Source organism: Rhinichthys klamathensis, unplaced genomic scaffold, assembly GCF_029890125.1.
Source record: "Rhinichthys klamathensis goyatoka isolate OS25496 unplaced genomic scaffold, OSU_Roscu_1.1 h1tg000157l_1, whole genome shotgun sequence".
Classification (NCBI taxonomy): domain Eukaryota; kingdom Metazoa; phylum Chordata; class Actinopteri; order Cypriniformes; family Leuciscidae; genus Rhinichthys; species Rhinichthys klamathensis.
Window position 1 is genome coordinate 59,550 of NW_026606692.1, and position 22,409 is coordinate 81,958.

The 22,409-nt window shown below is 38.4% G+C and overlaps 2 protein-coding genes across 3 annotated transcripts in view; one reads left to right on the plus strand and one right to left on the minus strand.

Annotated features, from left to right (window-relative positions):
- Positions 1–565: 565 nt before the first annotated feature.
- LOC130090969 (chloride intracellular channel protein 4) lies at positions 566–18,207 on the minus strand. Of its 2 annotated transcripts, none has more exons than XM_056258613.1 (6): positions 15,749–18,207; positions 6,679–6,788; positions 4,692–4,817; positions 3,007–3,113; positions 2,744–2,925; positions 566–774 (listed from the first exon to the last, which is right to left on the minus strand). In XM_056258613.1, the coding sequence occupies exons 1-6, from the start codon at positions 18,173–18,175 to the stop codon at positions 613–615; spliced, it is 3,114 nt and encodes a 1,037-aa protein (XP_056114588.1). In that variant the 5' UTR covers positions 18,176–18,207; the 3' UTR covers positions 566–612. The 2 variants fall into 2 exon arrangements, with proteins under 2 accessions (XP_056114588.1, XP_056114589.1); XM_056258614.1 differs by lacking the exon at positions 15,749–18,207 and adding an exon at positions 12,330–12,521.
- A 2,039-nt stretch (positions 18,208–20,246) lies between these two features.
- rcan1b (regulator of calcineurin 1b) overlaps positions 20,247–22,409 on the plus strand; it is a 28,491-nt gene continuing 26,328 nt past the window's right edge. The window contains exon 1 of the mRNA XM_056258623.1: positions 20,247–20,634. Coding sequence (XP_056114598.1) covers positions 20,515–20,634 — 120 coding nt within the window. The 5' untranslated portion in view covers positions 20,247–20,514. The remainder of the gene's footprint in view (positions 20,635–22,409) is intronic.

The window sequence follows — 22,409 nt, forward strand, 5'->3', positions numbered from 1 at the left end:
GGTCAAGGCCATGGTGAACATTATGAATATACCATATCTAGTCTATCTATTTCATCTGGGGGAAAAAATGCTCTAACAAATGTTTGGTTGTTTCAACCCAAATTTGGGTCAAATGTGGACAAACACAGCCGTTGGGTTACATTTGTAAATGACATGTTTAACCCAACGTTTGGGTTTGTCCATATTTGACCCAAAATTGGGTTAAAACAACCCAGCATTTTTTAGACACAGATAATATACATGTGAAGTTATGTTAAGTGTACTAACAGACAGAATATTTTATCTCTGTGTCTGGTATTATACTATTTTTTTGGTCCTGCCAATGATTTAAGGAGAACTGATGCCTTTCTACCGAACTGATGCCTTTTCAATACACCACATATTAATGCAGCTCCACCAGTGAGTGCATTCACACACACACACACACACACACACACACTCTCTCTCATGCACACACACACACACACACACACACACACACACACACACACACACACACACACACACACAATCACGCACAGACACGCACAGACACGCACACACACACACACACACACACACGTTTCTCACAAGATAACCATGAGTTAGCACTACTTGTCTGGTCATCCTGAACTATTTGATCTTCTTGGCGACGTCCAGGTAAGCGAACTCGATCTCGCGGTCAGCAGGGCAGGTGTTCATGAATTCTTCTCTCTGGTAGGCGTTATTCAAATATCGCAAAACTCCGGTCATCTCAGCAGGAATCTCAAAACCTCTGTATTTCCTAGCAACAATCTACAAACAAGAGTATGCAGGTGTTTAAACTGGTTGGTCATATGAAATCCAGCATATGCATTTTAAATTACTGAATAAAAAGAATATAATTGCAGTGTGGTCCAGAAGTTACGAGTTATATATATATATACAATCAAACCAAAAAATATTTATACTTTAGATTTATTTTTTTATTTTTTTTATTTTTTACTAGTGTGTGCAGGACACTATAGTTCAAGTGAGGAGAGCAAAATAAAGTAAACTGTGACATATTACACCCAATAATTCTTCATACAGTGACTACCAGTAAAGATTGGGAGCAGAAATGATTCGGACACTTTGAGCTGATCATGTTTTGCTGAAGTGTGTTTTCTGTAATTGCTGATGCTCTTTTTACACACACACTGAACAACATGAAGCATTGCTTGGTCACTGGTTGAGCTAAACTGGTATTATCTAATTGTGGAGTTAAATTTAACAGCTGACAGATATTCAACATAATTCATGTGTGAGAGTCTAACAGAAGGACGGACAAAACCAGTCAAATATCCACTGATCTGAGAACTCTGAGTTCTGCTCATGTTTTATTACCATTATAGTGAATAAAATGTGATAATGTGAGAAATGTTGAAGGTGTCTGAATACATTTTGGTTTGACTGTATGTGTGTGTGTCTTAGTTTAGCCATAAAACTCTAGAGGGCGCAGACAGATCAATCCTTTACATGCAATCTGCAAGCAATCACATTATTACCACATGGCACAAGATGATTGGTCTCTGCTGATCCTGCAGCCAATGAGATTTCTTGCTCAACAATTAAATAGTCTGGTTCATTGTTTTCTGTAATCTAGTCCTGAACCCCTCTACCTCCCCAGCTCCTCCTGCCTAGATCTGCTATAGGATTTACTGTATATGTCTATTCATGCAGCAGATCTTACATAATCACAGCAGCAAGTCTGTTTATCTATCAGCAGTACAGTAGCTTTGCAACTATATACAGTATATAGTATATTATTCGGCTGTCATTACAGTTTTTTACAGTCGCTAGGACACAATTCTCAATACAAAACTCTTCACACAGTTCTCCTAACCAGCGTTCAGCTCGGCACAGCAGTTCATTTCACATTCAAAATGCATTAAAACTACAAAATCACTTCGTACATGTCTCAAATCAACTTCCATAACACTAGCAAAGGTTGACAGCCAACACACACACTCCTTCACCCACAAAACAACATAACTCTATACAGTGTTTTCCTCTGTAAATGCTTTCTTTCTTCTACCTCTGCCCTGCAATATGTTGCTAGAATGAATTAGACATGATGCAGTATGCTTCAATACTTTATATATTTTATGTTTTTGGAGTAATTCCAAAGTACTAAATTTTGTATACACACCATCCACTGATTCAGATACAAAATCAGCTGTGGTTGGTCCAATTATCCAATTGTTTTTATACCATTTAATTTTTAAATTCGAAATATATTTCATTACAATATTACTGTAGAAATGTGGCAAAATGCTGTCTTATTCAGTTTTGTATTATGTTATTGTTTTGAACTTAAGTTTAACCGTTTTGAAATCAGTATGTAAGCATGTGGAAATTTGTACACAGAGTTTTGGCGGTTGTTGTGTCAAAGTTAGAAAATAATTAATGTAATTTGAAAGATGTTCATTGAATGGATTTTGTGCCAAAGCAATGATAAATGATCCACAGTTTAGCCCACTTATACTTCTGTTGTGCTCACTGTGTGAAGAGTTTTGAAAAAGTGACCTGATTATTGAGAAATGTGTCCTGGCGACTGTAAAACACTGTAATAAAGCACTCTAAATATTTCAAATGGATGCATTTATGCAGCCTACATTTTTCAATTCAACTTTTCACAGCGATTAAAATTAAGATTAAGAGAAGAACAAATATTGGGTTTTCAGGAAAGGGAACATTTTGTAGATGCAAAAAGGGAGGAGTGTGAAGAAAAGGAAAGAAGCACCTTCATGATGTGTAGTTTGGGGAGCAGGTTACAGTCGGCCAGCGTGAGGTCTGGCCCGTCCAGGAATCCTCGTGTGGACGCTTCATGATCATCTACACTGTTGGCATCAATCTCCTCGGGCAGCGGCGTCTGCAAATACTCATCCAACCTCTTCAGGGACTTCAGAAGAGCTTTCTCCAGACCTGAACACATAAAACCCCAAATAAAACACAATTACAGAGGAAAAGGTGGACTATCTGTTTACTGAAAGCCATTAAACTCACCCTCATTAGCTTCTTTACGAGGGTTCTTGATGTAGGCAGAAAACTTGGCAAATACATCTATTCCCGCTGTGTTGGATTCTGGATGCTTTGCTGCCAACTTTGGGTATCTAAAAAAAAAAAAGAAAAAAAGATTCGTTTTAAATTATGTCATTAATGACTCTCCCTCATGTCATCCCAAGCCTCCAAGACCTCCGCTCATCTTCGGGACACAGTTTAAGATATTTTAGATTTAGTCTGAGAGCTTTCTGTCCCTCCATTGTAAATGTATGTTCGGTATACTGTCCTTGTCCAGAAAGGGAATAAAGACATCATCAAAGTAGTCCATGTGACATCAGTGGGTTAGTTAGAGTGTGTTGAAGCATCAAATACATTTTGGTCCAAAAATAACAAAAACTAGGACTTTATTCAGCATTGTATTGTATTCTGGTTCTGTTGTGGATCCGCGTTCAGTGCCGCCGCTGACGTAAGACGCTGCTGACGTGTGTGTGTGTGTGTGTGTGTGTATTCTGGTTCTGTTGTGGATCCGCGTTCAGTGCCGCTGCTGACGTAAGACGCTGCTGACGTGTGTGTGGTGTGTCTGGTGTGTGTGTCTGGTGTGTGTGTGTGTGTGGGTGTGTATTCGGGTTCAAATAAATATGGCTGGGCAAAAAATGCAAGTCTTCCTCTGTGTGGAAATCCTTAGACATGTTTCCAATCCTTAGACACACACCAGACACACGTCAGCAGCGGCACTGAACGCGGATCCACAACAGAACCAGAATACACACACACACACACACACACACACGTCAGCAGCGTCTTACGTCAGCGGCGGCACTGAACGCGGATCCACAACAGAACCAGAATACACACACACACACACACACACACACGTCAGCAGCGTCTTACGTCAGCAGCGGCACTGAACGCGGATCCACAACAGAACCAGAATACACACACACACACACACACACGTCAGCAGCGTCTTACGTCAGCAGCGGCACTGAACGCGGATCCACAACAGAACCAGAATACACACACACACACACACACCACACACACCAGACACACGTCAGCAGCGGCACTGAACGCGGATCCACAACAGAACCAGAATACACACACACACACACACACACACACACACACACACACCAGACACACGTCAGCAGCGTCTTACGTCAGCGGCGGCACTGAACGCGGATCCACAACAGAACCAGAATACACACACACACACACACACACACACACACACACACACACACACACACACACACACACCAGACACACGTCAGCAGCGTCTTACGTCAGCGGCGGCACTGAACGCGGATCCACAACAGAACCAGAATACAATACAATGCTGAATAAAGTCGTAGTTTGTGTTATTTTTGGACCAAAATGTATTTGATGCTTCAACACACTCTAACTAACCCACTGATGTCACATGGACTACTTTGATGATGTCTTTATTTCCTTTCTGGACAAGGACAGTATACCGTACATACATTTACAATGGAGGGACAGAAAGCTCTCGGACTAAATCTAAAATATCTTAAACTGTGTCCCGAAGATGAACGGAGGTCTTACGGGCTTGGTTCGACATGTGGGAGAGTCATTAATGACATCATTTTAATTTTTGGGTGAACTAACCCTTTAAGTATCTGAGGCAAGTAAGAAAGAAATGGGAAGTGAACCGATATAGAAAGTACCGTGGTGGGACCAATCGTTCCTCGAGAAACTCCTCGATCTTGTTGACGTCCACCAGAACCTCTCCGTTGAAGGTCATGAATGGAGGGTTGGTTCCCGGAGCGAGATCCTGTAAATCTGCAGGCTTTCTGTGAGACGCGGACCGACAAACACACCCTTCGTCAGCAAGGTTATTCTTAAGTAAATCTAAAACTATTAAAAACTGTTAATTGAAATATAAAATAAAATAAAATTAGGGCCTAACCCTAACTTGTAATTAGAAAGTTGAGGTACTAAAATCACTAAAACTAAAACCAAATGAAAATAAATTAAAGCTAAATGGAAATGTAAAAAATAATAATAATAATAATAAAAATGACAAAAGTACGGAAGCGTATTGCATTCACTTGAGAAAAAAAATCTACTTTTTTTCAGAATTACGAGATAATTTTTCATGGAAAAAAAGTTTTTGCTCTGTTTTTCTGAATTAACGAGTTAATTATCTCAGAATTATGAGATACATTTTTCTTGAAAAACATTTTTTTCACTTTATTAATGAGTTACTCATAATTTTGAGATAATTAAGTCATTAATTCAGAAAAACAGAGCAAAAACTTTTTTCCATAAAAAATTATCTCGTAATTCTGATATAATTAACTCGTTAATTCAGAAAAACAGAGCAAAAATTTTTCATGGAAAAAAAGTTATCTCGTAATTCGGAGATAATTAACTCGTTAATTCAGAAAAACAGAGTAGATTTTTTTCCTCAAGCGAATGCAATACGCTTCCGTACAAAAGCACATAACAAAATTACTAAAATTTAACCCTTGTAATGCATTAAAAAACTCTATACACCTGTTGCAATTTTGGGTTTGTTTGATCTTGGTAGAACTTATAAGAAGCTTATAAAACAGTCATAACTTAATATTTTCCAACTAAAACCACATTGTATCTGTTCAGGAGCATCCCATTGATGAGTGAATGTGCAAAAGTTTCAAAGTTTTGAATGTTACCATGTTTTTACCATGCTACTACTTCTTTAAAATAAAAAAAATGAGAAATTCTTTGAAATGTTAAATGAACTATACAGTAAAAGCCAATGCAAGATTTTTTTTTTATCAATATTTATGAGAATTTTTATTTTTAATATATTATTATATGGACATGTATGAGAATTAAATAGATTTTTCTCAAGTTACTTCTGTTAAATAATACAACTTATAGATGTAAAATACAAAACAAACCAAAAAACTACACAATTTCATGTGTAAAGCCACAGTTCACTTATCTGAATTTTTTTATTTAAAAAAATTTTTAGGGAAAAATTACATATATCCAAAGTTTCATTTTCATACTAAAAACCTTGGATTTTATGTTTATATAAATTTTTTTATTTTGATGTACCTCTTTCTGGTCAAACGGACCCAAATGTGTTTCTAAAATGAATATTAAAACTGAAAATGTAAAAATAAAAGCAAATTAAAAATGTGAATAAATACAATAATTGTGTGTATATATACATATAACACTAAAATAACACTCCCTTTATCAAAAATCTTAGATTCCAATTGAACTTACAATCATTATTTGGAAGTAAACGGATCTTAATGGCATTAAATAAGATACCAATGTATAGACAATTTCTACACTCTAAACAACGCTGGGTTGTTTTAACCCAAATTTGGGTCAAATATGAACAAACCCAAATATTGGGTTAAAAATGTAATTTAAAATTTTAACCCAACTTCAACTTTCACTTTCAACTGTCATTTTTTTAATTACATTTTTAACCTTACATTTGGGTTTGTCCATATTTGACCCAAATTTGGGTTGAAACAACCCAGCATTTTTTAGAGTGTATGTGATTTAGTTAAATCAGAAAATAAGCCTAAAATCCTGAAAGAAAATCATTTTGCTATTCTCCAGGCGCATTTTATCCTTTTGGGAATCATAATGGTCCTAATGTGAAATCAGTGTTTGTGCGGCGGGTCTGTGAATGTTGCGCTTCACCTCTTGAGGTCCACGGTGGTGACGTTGAAGATGACTCCTTTCAGCCAGAGGATCATGAAGAGTCTCTGAGAGAAGGGACAGTTCCCGAGACTCTCTCCATCACTGCCGGCCTGGGACACACACACACACACACACACACACACACAACATGCCGTCAGTCCTTTAACTGCATCACAAGTGTGGAGAAGCAATGGGCTTGGGTCTGACGTTTATATTTCATTTTCTCTGCGCACTGCAAAAGTTTCCTGACACGGGAAGACATTGCACACAATGGCAAAATTATGATTTCAAGGTAATACGTTAGATTACGAACAATGTTTAATATGTTGCAGATTTATGTAGATAATGTGAATTCCAGAAATGTACTGGTTATTTTGTGAAATATGTCTGTCGCTGGAAGATGTACGAACTTCAGAATAATACAGAATTAAACAGACACATAAAGAACTGCCCAAAATTATTTAAATAGGCAAATTTAAAGGGATACTCCACTTTTTTGGAAATAGGCTCATTTTACAACTCCCCCAGAGTTAAACTGTTGAGTTTTACTGTTTTTGAATCCATTCAAACGATCTCCGGTTCTGGCGGTACCACTTTTAGCATAGCTTAGCATACATCACTGAAGTGGACAAGACCATTAGCATTTCTCCAAAAAAAATGACCAAAGAGTTTCGATATTTTTCCTATTTAAAACTCGACTCTTCTGTAGTTACATCGTGCACTAAGACCGACGGAAAATGTAAAGTTGCGATTTTCTAGGCTAATATGGCTAGGAACTATACTCTCATTCCTGCGTAATAATCAAGAAACTTTACTGCCGTACCATGAGTGCAGCAGGCGTAACGCCCGTTTCACACATACTCCGTTTGCAGTGCGTATGCGGTGCGTATTTTTTTCCGTACCCATGTTAACAGGCAGAGCTTTCACACTGCACGCGGATGCGGTCCGTCGATCCGTTCCAGTTGCGGTGCGTATACAGCAGTGCAGAGATCGTTTACGCACCGAGTCTATTTCTGCTGTGCTGCAAACGCTGAATTAAAGTGACAGCGCACGGTTCGTGGTCAAAATGAACACAGACTGATCTGAATATGTAGTAATTTCACCATAAATGCATTTAACTTAATAACATGTAGTAATCTCACCATAATGCATTAAAGCCTACTACTATTTTTCACAGTCATCTTTTTACTTTAAGACGGGGTAAATCAAGGAAAGCTACAATTTACTTCAGGCACATAATGAATGACGATCGTCTCATACGTTGAGGTGGAAAAACAAGTTATTTGTGACATGCAAGATTTATTGTATAAAGATTTAAATTAAGCAAAAGAAAAAGAGTCTGCTGTTTTTGTAAATTTTAAGTTTTAATTTAAAATGTTTGTGATTTTAATAGGCTATTAGCCTACATGGTTAAATATGTTACCACTTGCTTGAGCAACTTAATATATAATCCATATAAAAGTAATGCATTAAATAATACGTTGTTTAAATTGTGTTTAAACGTGAATAGGCTAAAGAGTGTAGATGTGTGTACAAAGATAATCGCACTGGTGACAACTTTTTAAAATAAAAGTTGCTGAAACTTGATTTGATTGATGATTTGAAATAAAAATAGTGAGTAAATGTGTTTGTGGTACAGCCGCGGATAAGTTGCGCACTGCAAACGCACGCAGCATATGTGAAAGCACTATAGCGCGTGCTGCTCCTGTACCGCATACGCACCGCAACACCGCATACGCGGTGTATGTGTGAAACGGGCGTCATGATATGACGCAGCGCCTGAAAATAGTTCCGTTGTGTTGACGGAAGGTAGCCTATTTTCTTTCAGGCGCTGCTTCATATCATTACGCCTGCTGCTCTCGTGGTACGGCAGTAAAGTTTCTTGATTATTACGCAGGAATGAGAGTATAGTTCCTAGCCATATCAGCCTAGAAAATCGCAACTTTACATCCAAAAACGGTAAAACTCAACAGTTTAACTCTGGGGGAGTTGTAAAATGAGCTTATTTCCAAAAAAAGTGGAGTATCCCTTTAAGTTTAAGTGGTTAATTACTCAAAAAAAGAAAAATATACGACGCTATATACTGCGCCCCCCTCACTGCCTTCATATTTACATGATCCAAATGATTCCACAAATATTCAGAGGTGTAAAGTCCAGGGGTCAGAAAGTAAAAGTCCTGCCATATGTTTATCCAGGGCCGGATTAAGAATTCAGAGGGCCCTGGGCACAATGTCTGGTAGGCCCCCCCCCCCTTAGGCAGGCCAAATGTAGTTTGTCCAAGGACATTTTAATTTGGCATTAACTGTATTACTGACTTAAAAGGAACTTTGTTGTACATATTACTTCATAAATGATCTGTGTTTCCCATAGTATTTTATAAAACTATGTTGGGTGGAACTCTATCCCTCTAGGGGGGTTCGGGGGCATGCTCCCCCGCAAGAAAATTTTGTACATTTTAAGGTTAAATGCATCAATCTGGTGCACTTTGAGAGCTCACAATTAAGAGCTTCAACCGGCTTTAACCCATGAACTGTGCACATTGAACAAAGAAAAAGCATTGACTTGTACCTGGACATTAAAGAGGGCTCAAACATCTTTTTAGTTATGATATAGAGTCTCAGTCTGCATTACATTATCACTGGTGTTTTAGGATGCCAAACAATTATTATAATAATTTTTTTTATTTTTTTTATTAAACCTTTATTTAACCAGGGAAATAAACACATTGAGATAAATATCTCATTTACAAGTGCCCTGGCCAAAATAGCAGCACACAATATACATAACTACATAAAACAGATTTCACAACACACACATATATAAAAATAAAACAAGATTAAACGTTAAGAGCAAGTGCAGACAGATTTGAATAATTTGTTTAAATGTAACTTGAACACATATACTGAAATAAGTTCATCAAGTTTCAATGAACTTTGGATCTCATTCCAAGCAGCTGATGCACTATAAATAAAAGCAGTTTTTCCAAACTCTGTCTTCATTAAAGGAACATTTAACAGAATATATCTACTTGAACGTAGATTATACCCTTGACTATTAAAAGTTAATAAGCTATTGATATATTGAGGAAGCTGGCCGACTAATGCCTTGTATACAAGTATGAGCCAGTGTTTGTACCTTCTTATGTGAAGTGAAGGCCAACCTACCATTTCATACAGTGCACAGTGGTGAGTGTGATATTTTGTGCAAGTTATAAATCTTAGAGCAGAGTGATAAACAGAATCTACTGATTGTAAGAGAGCTTTAGTGGTATTTCTGTAAAAAACATCTCCATAATCTAAGATAGGTAAAAAGGTAGATTCCACCAACTTTCTCTTGGCTGACTGTGAGAAACATGCACTGTTCCGAAAATAAAAGCCCAGCTGTAACCTTAACTTAGACAACAGTTGTTTAACATGTAACTTAAATGATAAGTCCTCTTCCAACACAAACCCTAGGTATTTATAAGAGGAGACTAATTCTATAGAGTTACCCTGCAAAGTGTAAATAGGTGGTGGAGAAGAATCAGTCTTATGTTTCCTAGAAAAGACCATGTATTTTGTTTTCTTATCATTTAGGACTAATTTTAAAGAAGATAGGTTACGCTGAACTAATTCAAATGCTTCCTGCAACTTTAAAATGCAATTTTCAATAGAAGATGCAAAACAATATAAAATGGTATCATCGGCATATAAATGGATACTTGTATCTGATAGATTAGCACCAAGGTTGTTAATATATAATGTAAACAACAGGGGACCCAAAATGGACCCCTGTGGCACACCAGATTCAATGGTGAGCTTATCAGAAAGAGACCCCTTAATTTGCACTCTTTGACACCTATTCTTTAAATAATTCCTGACCCAGCCTAATGCGGTTTCAGAGTTCTCTCTCCTGAAGAACTGTGCTAATTAGCAGGTGATTGGAACAAAATACTGAGGAGGACTTGAAATTGCATGAAAATTCGAAATTGAAATTGAAAAATTCGCTTAAAAATGCTTTTTGCATCTATGAAATACTACGGGGTTGCAGTTCTTGTGAGGTCGCTAGGTTTAAAATTTGTACTTATTATAAAGATTCTATTTATTTATTTTTTAGGTCTACGTAGAGTCTGAATTTTTTTTTATATATATGCTCTATGTGTACTTTTGATGTATCTGTGAAGCACTTTGGTCAACATCCGTGTTGTTAAAAGGTGCTATAGAAATAAACTTTGACCTTGACCTTGACTTTTACTTTCTGGACCTGGACTTTACACCTCTGCAAAAATTAAATGAAAAAAAAAAAAAGGATAGTTGACCCAAAAATGTTTTGTCATCATTTACTCACCCTCATGTTGTTCCAAACTCCATTGACTTTAATGGTATTTTTTTTCTACTGTGAGGCCCGTCAATTCATTCTTCAAAATATCTTCTGTCTTTAACAGAACAAAGAAACTGGAACAACATAAGGGTAAATAACTAATGACAAGATTTTCATTTTTGGGTGAACTATCCCTTTAATAGCCTGGTTAAAACCAGACCATTCTCAGTTGTAACTGAGTTATGGTCTGGCAAAGCGTCATAGACAAATCATTTCCAGAGGGGCGTCACCAACGGACGTCGCGGATAGACCTAAACCCAATCAGAGCGATGAAGGAGATGACGTATGCAGAGCGGCGGAGAAACATCTCCGAGTGTTGTTCTTTGCTCGATTTTTAACTAAAAGGAAACGTTCAAATCGCTTAAAACAGACGCGATCGCTGATTGGAACGAGTGATGTTTGACGGCGGCATCCATCTCTGTAATGTAGGCTACAAAATCTGCTTCAAAATCCCAGCGCTGTAGTCATCGTGTAAAATTGTATCAGTTTTTGAAAGTAAAATTTCAAAAACAAATTTCAAACTGTAAAATTTTACAGTTTTTGAAAGTAAAAAAGAACAACTCATTGTATAATTTACAGTAAATTGACATTCCCACAATGCCCTGCTTGACACTTCACATTTGATTTATTTTTGTTGAAATAACTATGTTTCTTCTTAGTTCCTTTCTAATCAGTTATGTACATCAGGGTTTTATGTTACATTTAATGTTGTTAAATTAATGTTTATTGCATTTTTAAAAATTTCATGTGTGTTACCATGATGGTGTTTAATGTTTGTGCGAATAACACTGTGCAGCTTTTATATAAATTGATTTTTTTTACAGTGTACTTGTCAACTATCAGTCGAGTTTCAGTAGACCGTCTGCTAAATATCTGCTAACACATTATTTTGATGCTCCTCAACAGATTTTCTACTGACAATAAGAAACTTTGCAACTACATGTCAACTTATTCTACTAACCCGAACCCTAACCTAACAGTCTAGTACTAATGAGAATTATTGACATGTAGTTGTAACTTATAGTTAGTAGAACGTCCAAAATGCACTATTGAAATAAAGTATAACTGATTTCACTTGTGACAAATAGTTCAGACAAATAGTTAATTATGTGATTGGCCTAATAAATGTTTCTTTTTGCCTGGGAAAATGCTTTAATACAATTGATAGCACACAAAAAAGGCCACAGTTGAATAAACCATAAAATTCAACCACACAAAAACGATGTATATTGTGTCATCTTACAAGACAAAATGTTTTATTTCTTCAAAGGTTTAATGTGAGAACGTCTTACCTTGACAAACAGCTCAATGCTAGGAAATCCCAATTTTTTAGCTGCTACATCAAACCAAGCCATGGTGAAATGCTTTCACATGTCTCATAATATTGAATGCAGAATGCTATCTCAAAGCAAATTCTCTGAATGCATGGAAAAGTCTTTCCAGAATGACTGATTACATTTGGTGTTCTGTGGGTGTTTGGGCTGGAGAACACAGTCAAACACGCAGGACACTGAGACACTGAGACGTTTGTTCATTGTTATCAGCGATAGAGACGCCGTTCATGAGACGTGCGTTATGAAAGACTTTTGCAGAGTTGGGATCGCTATTATGATTTCCAGTGTACAATCTAACATTGCACAATGATCTAGAAATAAACTATATACATTTCCATGTTGTATGTGTTCTTAAGGGCCTTCGGGATCGAGTAGAGTTACTACTGTGTCACTGTATTTATGAGTCTGGAGGTTGTGGAATGATTATGTGAGGTCGGGCCACCTGAAGATAAGGTGGTGATGAGGGATGGATGAGGACATGAGGGTAAAAAAGACCCACATTACGCCAGTAGAGGGCAGTGCAGCTTCTAGACACTCGAAAACCTGACTTCATAAGATACATTTGAATAGAAGCACACCAGATTAATGTCACAGTTTGTGGGCCAATAAACAGCTGCCTAGCCACCATCTAGAATACCAAAGGAACTGCATAGCAGTTAACACGTTAAACACTATTAGCAACCGCATAGCAACATGCTAAAAAAACATCCTAGCAACCATTAATAACACCCTAGCAACCGCATAGCAAATTATCCAGAGCACCATGGAAAACAATCCAGAATACCCTAGCAACCCCATAGCAACATCCTAAACACAATCCAGAAAACCCTAGCAACCCCATGGCAACGTTCTATTGCTAAACACCACTCAGAACGCCCTAGCAACATTCTAATAACCATTCAGAACACCCTAGCAACCACAAACCAAAATGCAAAAACCCGATCAGAGAACCCATGCAATTATTCAAAACACCCTAGTAACAATCCAGAATACCCTAGCAACCCCATAGCAATGTGCTAATGCTAAACACCACTCAGAACACCCTAGCAACATTCTAATAAACATTCAGACTACCCTAACAATCGCATAGCAAAACGCTAAAAACCAGAGAACCCTAGCAATTATCCAGAACACCCTAGCAACAATCCCGAATACCCTAGCAACACCATAGCGACGTGCCAAACATCACTCAACATTCTCAGAACCATTTAGAACACTATAGCAATCGCATAGCAAAATGTTAAAAAACAATCAGAGAACCCTAGCAATTATACAGAACACCATAGCAACAATCCAGAATACCCTAGCAACCCCATAGCAACGTGCTAATGCTAAACACCACTCAGAACACCCTAACAATCGCATAGCCAAATGCTAAAAACCAGAGAACCCTGGGAATTATCCAAAATACCATATAGTCCTAAATCAGAACACCCTAGCAACCATTAGTAACATCCCGGCAACCACATGCAACACTAGCATCATGACGGTGAGTTTTGCACATGCAGGAATCATATTATGACTGGACGGAGCCACTCCACCCCCCAAACACTCAGAATCTCAGATCCTTCTCACAGCCGACTCAGACCAACAAACATCTAAATCAGATTAGTGTGTAGAGGAATGCTGAGATTAACCCACTACATGGCAGCTTCTCATAGAGGCAACAGGTATTCAAATACAAACACATATTTCACTGTTCAATATAAGAGCAGCACATCACTCGAACCAATAAAAAATAAGAATCAGCTGTTTATCATTGAATAACAAGCACAGTAACAGCCATACAATCTGAGCATATCATCACTTAGATCCTGTTTACCAAAGCAAAACTATGACAACATACAAAAACTGATGATGAGACACAAAATGATACTTTTGTGATGTGAAATGCACAGAAAGGCTGTGGGAGTTGCACTTTTACTGTGTTCCACTGCAACCCGCACAAAGGGCGTCTTTGTTACTGTTCGCTCTTCAGAAACATACGGGTGGGATTTAAGGACATTTTTACCAGGCTTAACGTCCCGCTGCTCAGCCTCCTGCATATAACAAGAATTTGGCTGTGCGCTTTGTTCCGAATGTTTCAGGCAATTCCATGAATAGAAAAAAATAAAATAAAATAAAATAAAAACTATTACTGTAGTTTTGCTTGGTTACAAAACTGGCTATACACTTTGTTCCGAATGTTTCAGACAAGTCCATAGAAAAATAGAATAGAATAGAATAGAATAGAATAGAATAGAATAGAATAGAATAGAAATGAGTAGTTTTGACTGGTTAGAAAACACTCACTGTATAAATAATTATAAATAAATAAATACATACTGTTGCTGTAGTCAATACACATCTATGTTGCACTATAGTCAACACAGCAGATTAGTAAGATTATTGCAAAAGTGATACCTATAGCCAGCTCTTTCCTAATGTTTGTGATATGATACTTTATATGGCACTTAAATGTTCTAGAATCATGTACGATTCATTTTTAGCTCACCGATCAATCAGCTCAACACCCTGCTGAGAATAACTCAATTAACTAAGTGCATTATATCACCAGCAACAACCATTTATAAATCACAAACAGGGTTGGAATTATGGTTGGAAAGGTCAGGCTCCCCCTAAATAAGACTTACTTCTTAAACATTATATTACTTCCGTTTTATTGTATGGATGTTTATGTCATATGAACCAGTTTACTGTTTTTAAAACCACCTTGCCAGTGTATTAAGGTATGTTTTAGACACTTTCATGCTGGTTTTAGCAGCTCACCCAGCAGTAATACTATTGGTGAAGTTGGTGTACCTGCTTAATCAATTTGTGGAAGTAACATTGCCTAGAACTGGGAATTACATTCTGGTTTTCTAGAAGCGGCATGACAGCAGACCAACTGACCAGTAAAGCAAAGACACTAATGCAATTAGTGCTGGCGATAGTAACACCATCTGCTGAACAGAAGGACATGCTGTCATTGTAGGAAACTGTGTGCTAGCATGGCTAACAAGACACCCTTATCATTGTCATTTTTAAAGTAAGACTTTAAAGGGACTTTATTTCTCTGAGCAATTTTACAAAAATCTGAGGTTATCTAGGTTATATGCATGTAAAATTCTGCCTTCCCTGTAAAATGTACTACAATAATCATACTTCCCAAAAACACTAACATATTTGGTAGCTTCGTATTAAAGCTTCTGATAGTTTCCAGATTGCATATTGACTACAGCAGATCATAATATGGTCAACACTACAACGTTTTTGAGCAGAACCTGTGGATATCATAGTAAGTTTTGAGGACAAAGAAAACCCAAGTGACTCATTTCCATTTCTAAAACTCCAATATGCAAATGGATATCTTGACCATTATCTGTCTATAAGAATACCTTCACATAGAGGGAGATCTGCTGGTCAAGAGGATCGCCATCCCGCTGAGCTGGAGTCGCCATCCTCGTCAGTTTTCCCAATGTTTTTACCTCTTCTTGTTGAACAACGGCAGGTGGGATCCCAAGGAACCCATTCGCCATGGTGACCTCTTGACCTTTGGCCTTGATATTCACCTCCCCTTTGCTGCCCACGCTCATGGTTCTGATCTGACTGCCGAGGGGCTTCGGTGGCTCTTGGAAAGGGGCATCTGAGCTCTCGTTGGACTTCAACCAGGCAGGTATGGTCACTTTTCGCCCCCCCTGGGCTTTCCTTCTTGGCTCATCTTCAATGACAGCCTTAAGCTCTTCTAGCCACTTCCCCGCCCCCTCTTCTATTGTTGTTGGCACTTCTTCCTTGACTTGTCTTCGCTGTTCCTTTGCAGCGTCACCTCCCTCTACGATCTCCTGTTTGCCATTGCCAAGCTGTTCCTTCTCCTTACATGCCCCCCCTTCTATAGGTATTGGCACTTTTTCCTTGACTTGTCTTTGCTGTTCCTGCTTCTTACACGCCCCCTCTTCTATTGTTGTTGGCACTTCTTCCTTGACTTGTTTTGGCTGTTCCTTTGCAGCATCACCTCCCTCTGCAACCTCCCATTTGTCATTGCTGAGCTGTTCTTGCTTCTTACACGCCCTCTCTCCTATTGTTGTTGGCACTTCTTCCTTGACTTGTCTTGGCTGTTCCTTCTCCTTACATGCCCCCTCTTCTATAGGTATTGGCATTTCCTCTTTGACTTGTCTTGGCTGTTCCTTCTCCTTACATGCCCCCTCTTCTATGGGTTTTGGCAGTTCTTCGTTGACTTGTCTTGGCTGTTCCTTCTCCTTACATGCCCCCTCTTCTATAGGTATTAGCACTTCTTCGTTGACTTGTCTTGGCTGTTCCTTCTCCTTACATGCCCCCTCTTCTATAGGTATTGGCATTTCCTCGTTGACTTGTCTTGGCTGTTCCTTCTTCTTACATGCCCCCTCTTCTATAGGTATTAGCACTTCTTCGTTGACTTGTCTTGGCTGTTCCTTCTCCTTACATGCCCCCTCTTCTATGGGTATTGGCACTTCTTCGTTGACTTGTCTTGGCTGTTCCTTCTCCTTACATGCCCCCTCTTCTATAGGTATTGGCATTTCCTCGTTGACTTGTCTTGGCTGTTCCTTCTTCTTACATGCCCCCTCTTCTATAGGTATTAGCACTTCTTCGTTGATTTGTCTTGGCTGTTCCTTCTCCTTACATGCCCCCTCTTCTATAGGTATTGGCACTTCTTCGTTGACTTGTCTTGGCTGTTCCTTCTCCTTACATGCCCCCTCTTCTATGGGTATTGGCACTTCTTCGTTGACTTGTCTTGGCTGTTCCTTCTCCTTACATGCCCCCACTTCTATGGGTATTGTCACTACTTCGTTGACTTGTCTTGGCTGTTCCTTCTCCTTACATGCTCCCTCTTCTATAGGTATTAGCACTTCTTCGTTGACTTGTCTTGGCTGTTCCTTCTCCTTACATGCCCCCTCTTCTATGGGTATTGGCACTTCTTCGTTGACTTGTCTTGGCTGTTCCTTACACGCCGCCTCTTCTACAATCTCAGGTGCTTTATGTGACTGTTCTACCTCTGTACAGCTTCCCTCCTCTGCAGAAAGCTCCTCCTTCTTGGTAATCTCCACACCTCTTTGAATAATTTCAATGCCCTCTACCTCTTTATCCATTTCGTTATCTCCTCTTGTCTCCTCAGGTCCGTTGACAATGGCTGATTGGGTATCCGCCACTATTCTCTCACAGTTCTCTGGATCTGTGTCTCCCACCACTTGTTGCAGCCACTCTAATCTTCCACGTTGTTGCACGATGCTTTCCGCCAACTGAGCTGAATTCTGGACCATCTCCTCTACGGTTACACCAAACAGATCAGTTTGAGATAGTTGTTCTTTTGCAATCCAGTCAATCACCCTTTCTTCTGCTGCTTTGTTAATGGTGGATGTTTCTTCATCATTATTTTTGGCAATGGCATTATTGTGCATTGGCTCGCCAATTGCTTTGCAGCCCTCATATAAAGGCACCTCGGTCATAGACTTTTCTTTGCCAGTGTTTTCAAATGTCGCTGGTTCTTCCTCTTCCCCAAGACTCTGAAAGTTTTCTTTTGAACCTGCTTCACTAGTAGAAACCATCCGTGGCTCTTCATCCACATCGTTTTTGACACCCTCTTCATGCTCCTCTTCTTGCAAAACTATTTCATTTTTTACTTGCTGCATTTGATCATCTCTGTACTTGATTTCTATTTTCTCGAGGAGGCAACAAGTGAGCTGTCTTACCTCAGAGAGGAGCAGGTCCTGTGTCTCCATCTTCCTTACGCTCAAAGTCTGCACTTGTTGTTCATCGCTTTCCTTTTCATCTTCATACAGCGTTTCCAGCATTTTCGAAACTTGTGTTTGCACTGTAATTGATAGCTCAGGCCTTATGTCCACTTCGTCCTCCATCTTTCCATATTTTACCTCTTCATTTTGCAGAATCGCACTTTCTTGGTGCTCCAGGTCTTCCATAAAATACTCTTGCTCTGTTTTATGGACGATCACATCTGTTGAGGGCATTACGCTGTCTTCTCCACCATCGTCCATATCCTCATCCACCTCTTCACCTAGTTCAACCTCATCTTCCTCCTCCTCTTCCTCCCCAGTCCGCCGATCTTCCATCTCCATGCATGATCCTACAGGACAGTGGATAACAGCTCCGTTAGAAATCTCCATGTTGATACTCATATCACTTTTGGCCTGGGCCATAATTAAAAAGCTAGACGAGTGTTTAGAGTTTGCTATGACTGTGTAGGACTTGTTGTATAGCTAACACACTAAAGCTCTTGTGTCTACCTCTCCAGGCTACGTTCTGTAGAGGTAACTAGGAATTACTCTCTCTCCCCCCTTTTCCTCTGGAGGATTATGGTAAATTTCGGATTCTGATCCCCACATGACTTGCCTGCCCTTTCAAATCCGCTCCAATGGGAGCCTGGTCAGCTCAAGATGATCGGTTTAAGGGTAGGGCACATATTTAAAATTAATTAATCCTGTTTGCTGTCTTAATGAAGTAGAATTAAAATGTACTGAAATATATATATTTAAAAATATATCAGCAAATATATCGAATCTTAAAACTTTATAAAATCTTAAAAGCATAATTATTTTAAAAACTGTACTTGCATGTAATATATTTAAAAAATAAATTAAAATAAAAGGCCATTTAAGTGTTCTTAAAGAAAATACACTTCAATGACAAAGTGCACTTTCTAATAGTCCAATTAAAAGTTTTTGTAACACTTTATTTCACAGTGTCCTTGTTACATATGTTACATGATGTACTTACCATAGTATTTACAGTCAATTATGCATAATTACATGCAACTAACCCTCAACCAATTCCTAATCCTACCCTAACCCTATAGTACGGTAAGTACATTAATATTACTCAGTACTTATAAATATATAATTACACTGTAACAATGATACCTTAAAACATAGCTGGGAGAAAGAAAATACATTTCTAACAAAAGTGTAACCAAAGATTTAATTTAAAGTCCATTTTATTATGTTTTAATAATCTTCTGTCATGCTTTAAACTTAAACTTTTTATATTGTCATTTAATTGCAAATAACATGCAATTAAGTGTCCAAAATTAATTATATGGCTTCTGTATAGTGTATTCTTTCCACGGCTGCTCCTAAACGGAATCCTACATTCTATGTAGTTTGCACTTGTATATTCGTTTAAAGTAATATTTCATTAATATGTACCTTTAAAAAAAAAAAAAAATGCTAAAGTGGACGGATGGATGGATGGATGGATAGATAGAATCTCTCCATATAACCATTTTATAGATTAACGAAGTCACATTTCCTTTCTGTTAAAACGTGTAAAAAAAACACAGGGGAAATATTTAATTTAGTTAAGAATAGCAGGGCGTCACAGTGATTTGGGTGAAGTGAAGTTCACACAGGTCCACAGGTGCAGTTCAGCACATTAACTATGAACATGTACCACTAACCACAACATAAAACCAATCACACAACACTGACTGTATTCATTTCCTGCTCGTTTTAATCTGAAAGAAATATTTTTGTTGTTTTGCATGTAAAGTGTGCTTTTGCAGTCTTTATATCTTCGTATTTTGCAATGACATTCTGACATTTTTAGTGTAATTTGAGTATCAGAATACTGTATATTGTAAGCATTGTGCAATGCATTCAATGTCCACAGCTTTGCCATCTGCCTGCATTGCAACAAATCTGACCAAAAGAGGGCACTCAAGCACCATTTTACAGTGATAATCTTTGTCATAATCACATTTAAAATGCACGCACTGCACACATTACACAAACCTAACCGTGTCTTCAGTGTCTCTCGTGTTCCTGGTTACATTTTGAACAATCTAGTTCATTTTCACAAATAATACTTGCATCAACCCCAATGCTCCATGCACAGCGCTCGTGCGTAAGCGGAAACCATGACGTCATATCAGCTGTTTTGGCCCCCAGTGCAGTCTGTCGCAAGTGTAGACGTCATTTTCGGTTCAGGAATACATCACGGTTATGGTAGTAGCACTATGCATGCACTAGCTCTGCATGTACAGTAGTGTGTGTGTGTCAATTTGACGGTTTGCGCTGCTTTGGAGACGAGAAAGTAGAACGCGGAGCATGGCGCCATGAGCTGAGCGCGGGCACGTTTGAGATCAGAGGCACCGCGTTTGAGATCAAAGGCACCGAACATGCAGCAGTCCGAGAGCGGTGGAGGGGCGGCGACTTCTGAAGTCCAGCTCAACGAACAACCCAACGCGCTCATCGCGTGCAAAGTGTGCGAAGAGCTTTTTAGCGAGCAGCATTTAAAGGTAGGCGTGCACGCGCTTTGCTTTTACCCCGATTAATACCCGGTTTATCGCAGCGGGACCTGATGTCGCGGAAGTGGAAGCCATAAATTGTTGCTCCTAAAATGATTCATAATGTATTTACTGAAGTGTGACTTGTGGGACATGAGCATTGCACTAAAAAAAGTACTATGGTAGCCTACTATATTGCTTTGTGGATATGTAGCCCATGGTAATATACCTTGTTTTCTTGATCATGGCACTGCCATGTTGTTGTTGTTTTTTGGACATTGTATCATGACAGTATTATGGTTTTTGCATAAGCACCGTGGTAATACAATGTTTTGGACATTTACCTTGGGAATGGCATGTATTTGATAAAATGCACCAAAAAGTACCCTGTTCTTTTGGACATTGTACTACACAACCATAGTATTTTTTGGACATATTACCTCAATATTTATTTTGTTAGACTGCACAGATGCAATCTACATTCATTTGAATGAGTCCATGCCCTGCAGAAACGCTTCAGGTCTGATTGTGGGCCTTGTCAGTTTATTATCGACCTTACCTTTAACAGAAATACATTGTGATTTCACTTGTTTTGGTCATACTTGTAAATCCTTGGTTTGCTCCATCACATATCTTCTACATCTACTAGCCATGTGAGACCCTGGTGCCACTATATAAGCCACTCTGAATTAATTTTGATTTATAATAGCCTACATTTATAATAGCCTGGTTATAATAAGTGGTGTTCTAGCAGTGATTCAAACTAGATTTTTACATTTTCTTTAGAAAACCTGCCAAAAACTCCCTACCATCATGCTTGGCTGCGTTTTGAGGGGTTGCTAATCCAATGCCAATCTGGTGTTTTTAAATGGTTGCTATGCGGTTGCTGTGGTGTTTTGTTTGGTTGCTTATTTTTTGGCCCAAATCATAAGAGCCCATCCCAAGTAGTAATGGGAGAAACAATGCTTTTCAAAACTTTGAATCAATGGAACCAATTGCTTTGCAAAATTATCCACTGTTTTGAAGCACAAGAAACGCCAAACAAAGGATTTGCAAAGGAAAATCTTTCTTAATGCTGTGATTTGTTAACCAACATGGTCCATTTTCCAACGTCCCCCTCATTTTCCCTTCTAATCATATGACTGTATTACCCGTTGGGGTCTCTCTTTGGTCAGGGTGTTTGAAGCTTCCACAAAGCCTTGGTTTATTTTAGCACCACACCTGCTTTACTGCTACAAAAGGACATTCAATGAGGAACCAAACTCCTAGAAAGATCATTGACCGCAGCTGCTCACATGGAAAAGAAAATAAACCTTTGTAGCTTTTTATTTTTCCACTGACACTGAGGTCAAAGGTCGATCGCTGTCTTAGCTCATATTTATCCCTTGAAGCCACTTATAAAGCAATTGTTTTCCTCTGTCTTGCATGACTTTCATCCCAGTATTGCTTAAATGTAGGCTTAATATGTAATATAATTTCCAAAGAGATCTATTTTTAGCAGGAACTATCCCATAAGAACAATGGAAAATGTTAGCTAAGAAGGCCAAGTGTCTGTCAGACTTACTAAATTATAAATACACAATCTGCACTTTTCCATAAGACAGAGTAATAAAAATCAGATGTGAAGGTGAAAGTGTGTTAAATGTTAAAAGACATTGCTCTTGGTTTATTATGCAGAGATGACTATAATATTTTGCAAAGATTATTTTCATTTTAGCATCCTTGAATATCTATGATACTTTTTAAAAGTTTTTATTTTTTTCTGTAAACTTAAATAACTTAATCGT

What these genes read in the sequence shown, in the direction of transcription:
- LOC130090969 (XM_056258613.1), bottom strand. Translation starts at nt 18,175, where the DNA reads ATGCTGGAAACGCTGTATGAAGATGAAAAGGAAAGCGATGAACAACAA. An exon ending in ACCACCGTGGACCTCAAGAG is followed by an intron (nt 4,818 to 6,678) that starts GTGAAGCGCAAC and finishes CGCGTCTCACAG; the next exon opens with AAAGCCTGCAGATTTACAGG. An exon ending in CCAAACTACACATCATGAAG is followed by an intron (nt 775 to 2,743) that starts GTGCTTCTTTCC and finishes TCTTGTTTGTAG; the next exon opens with ATTGTTGCTAGGAAATACAG.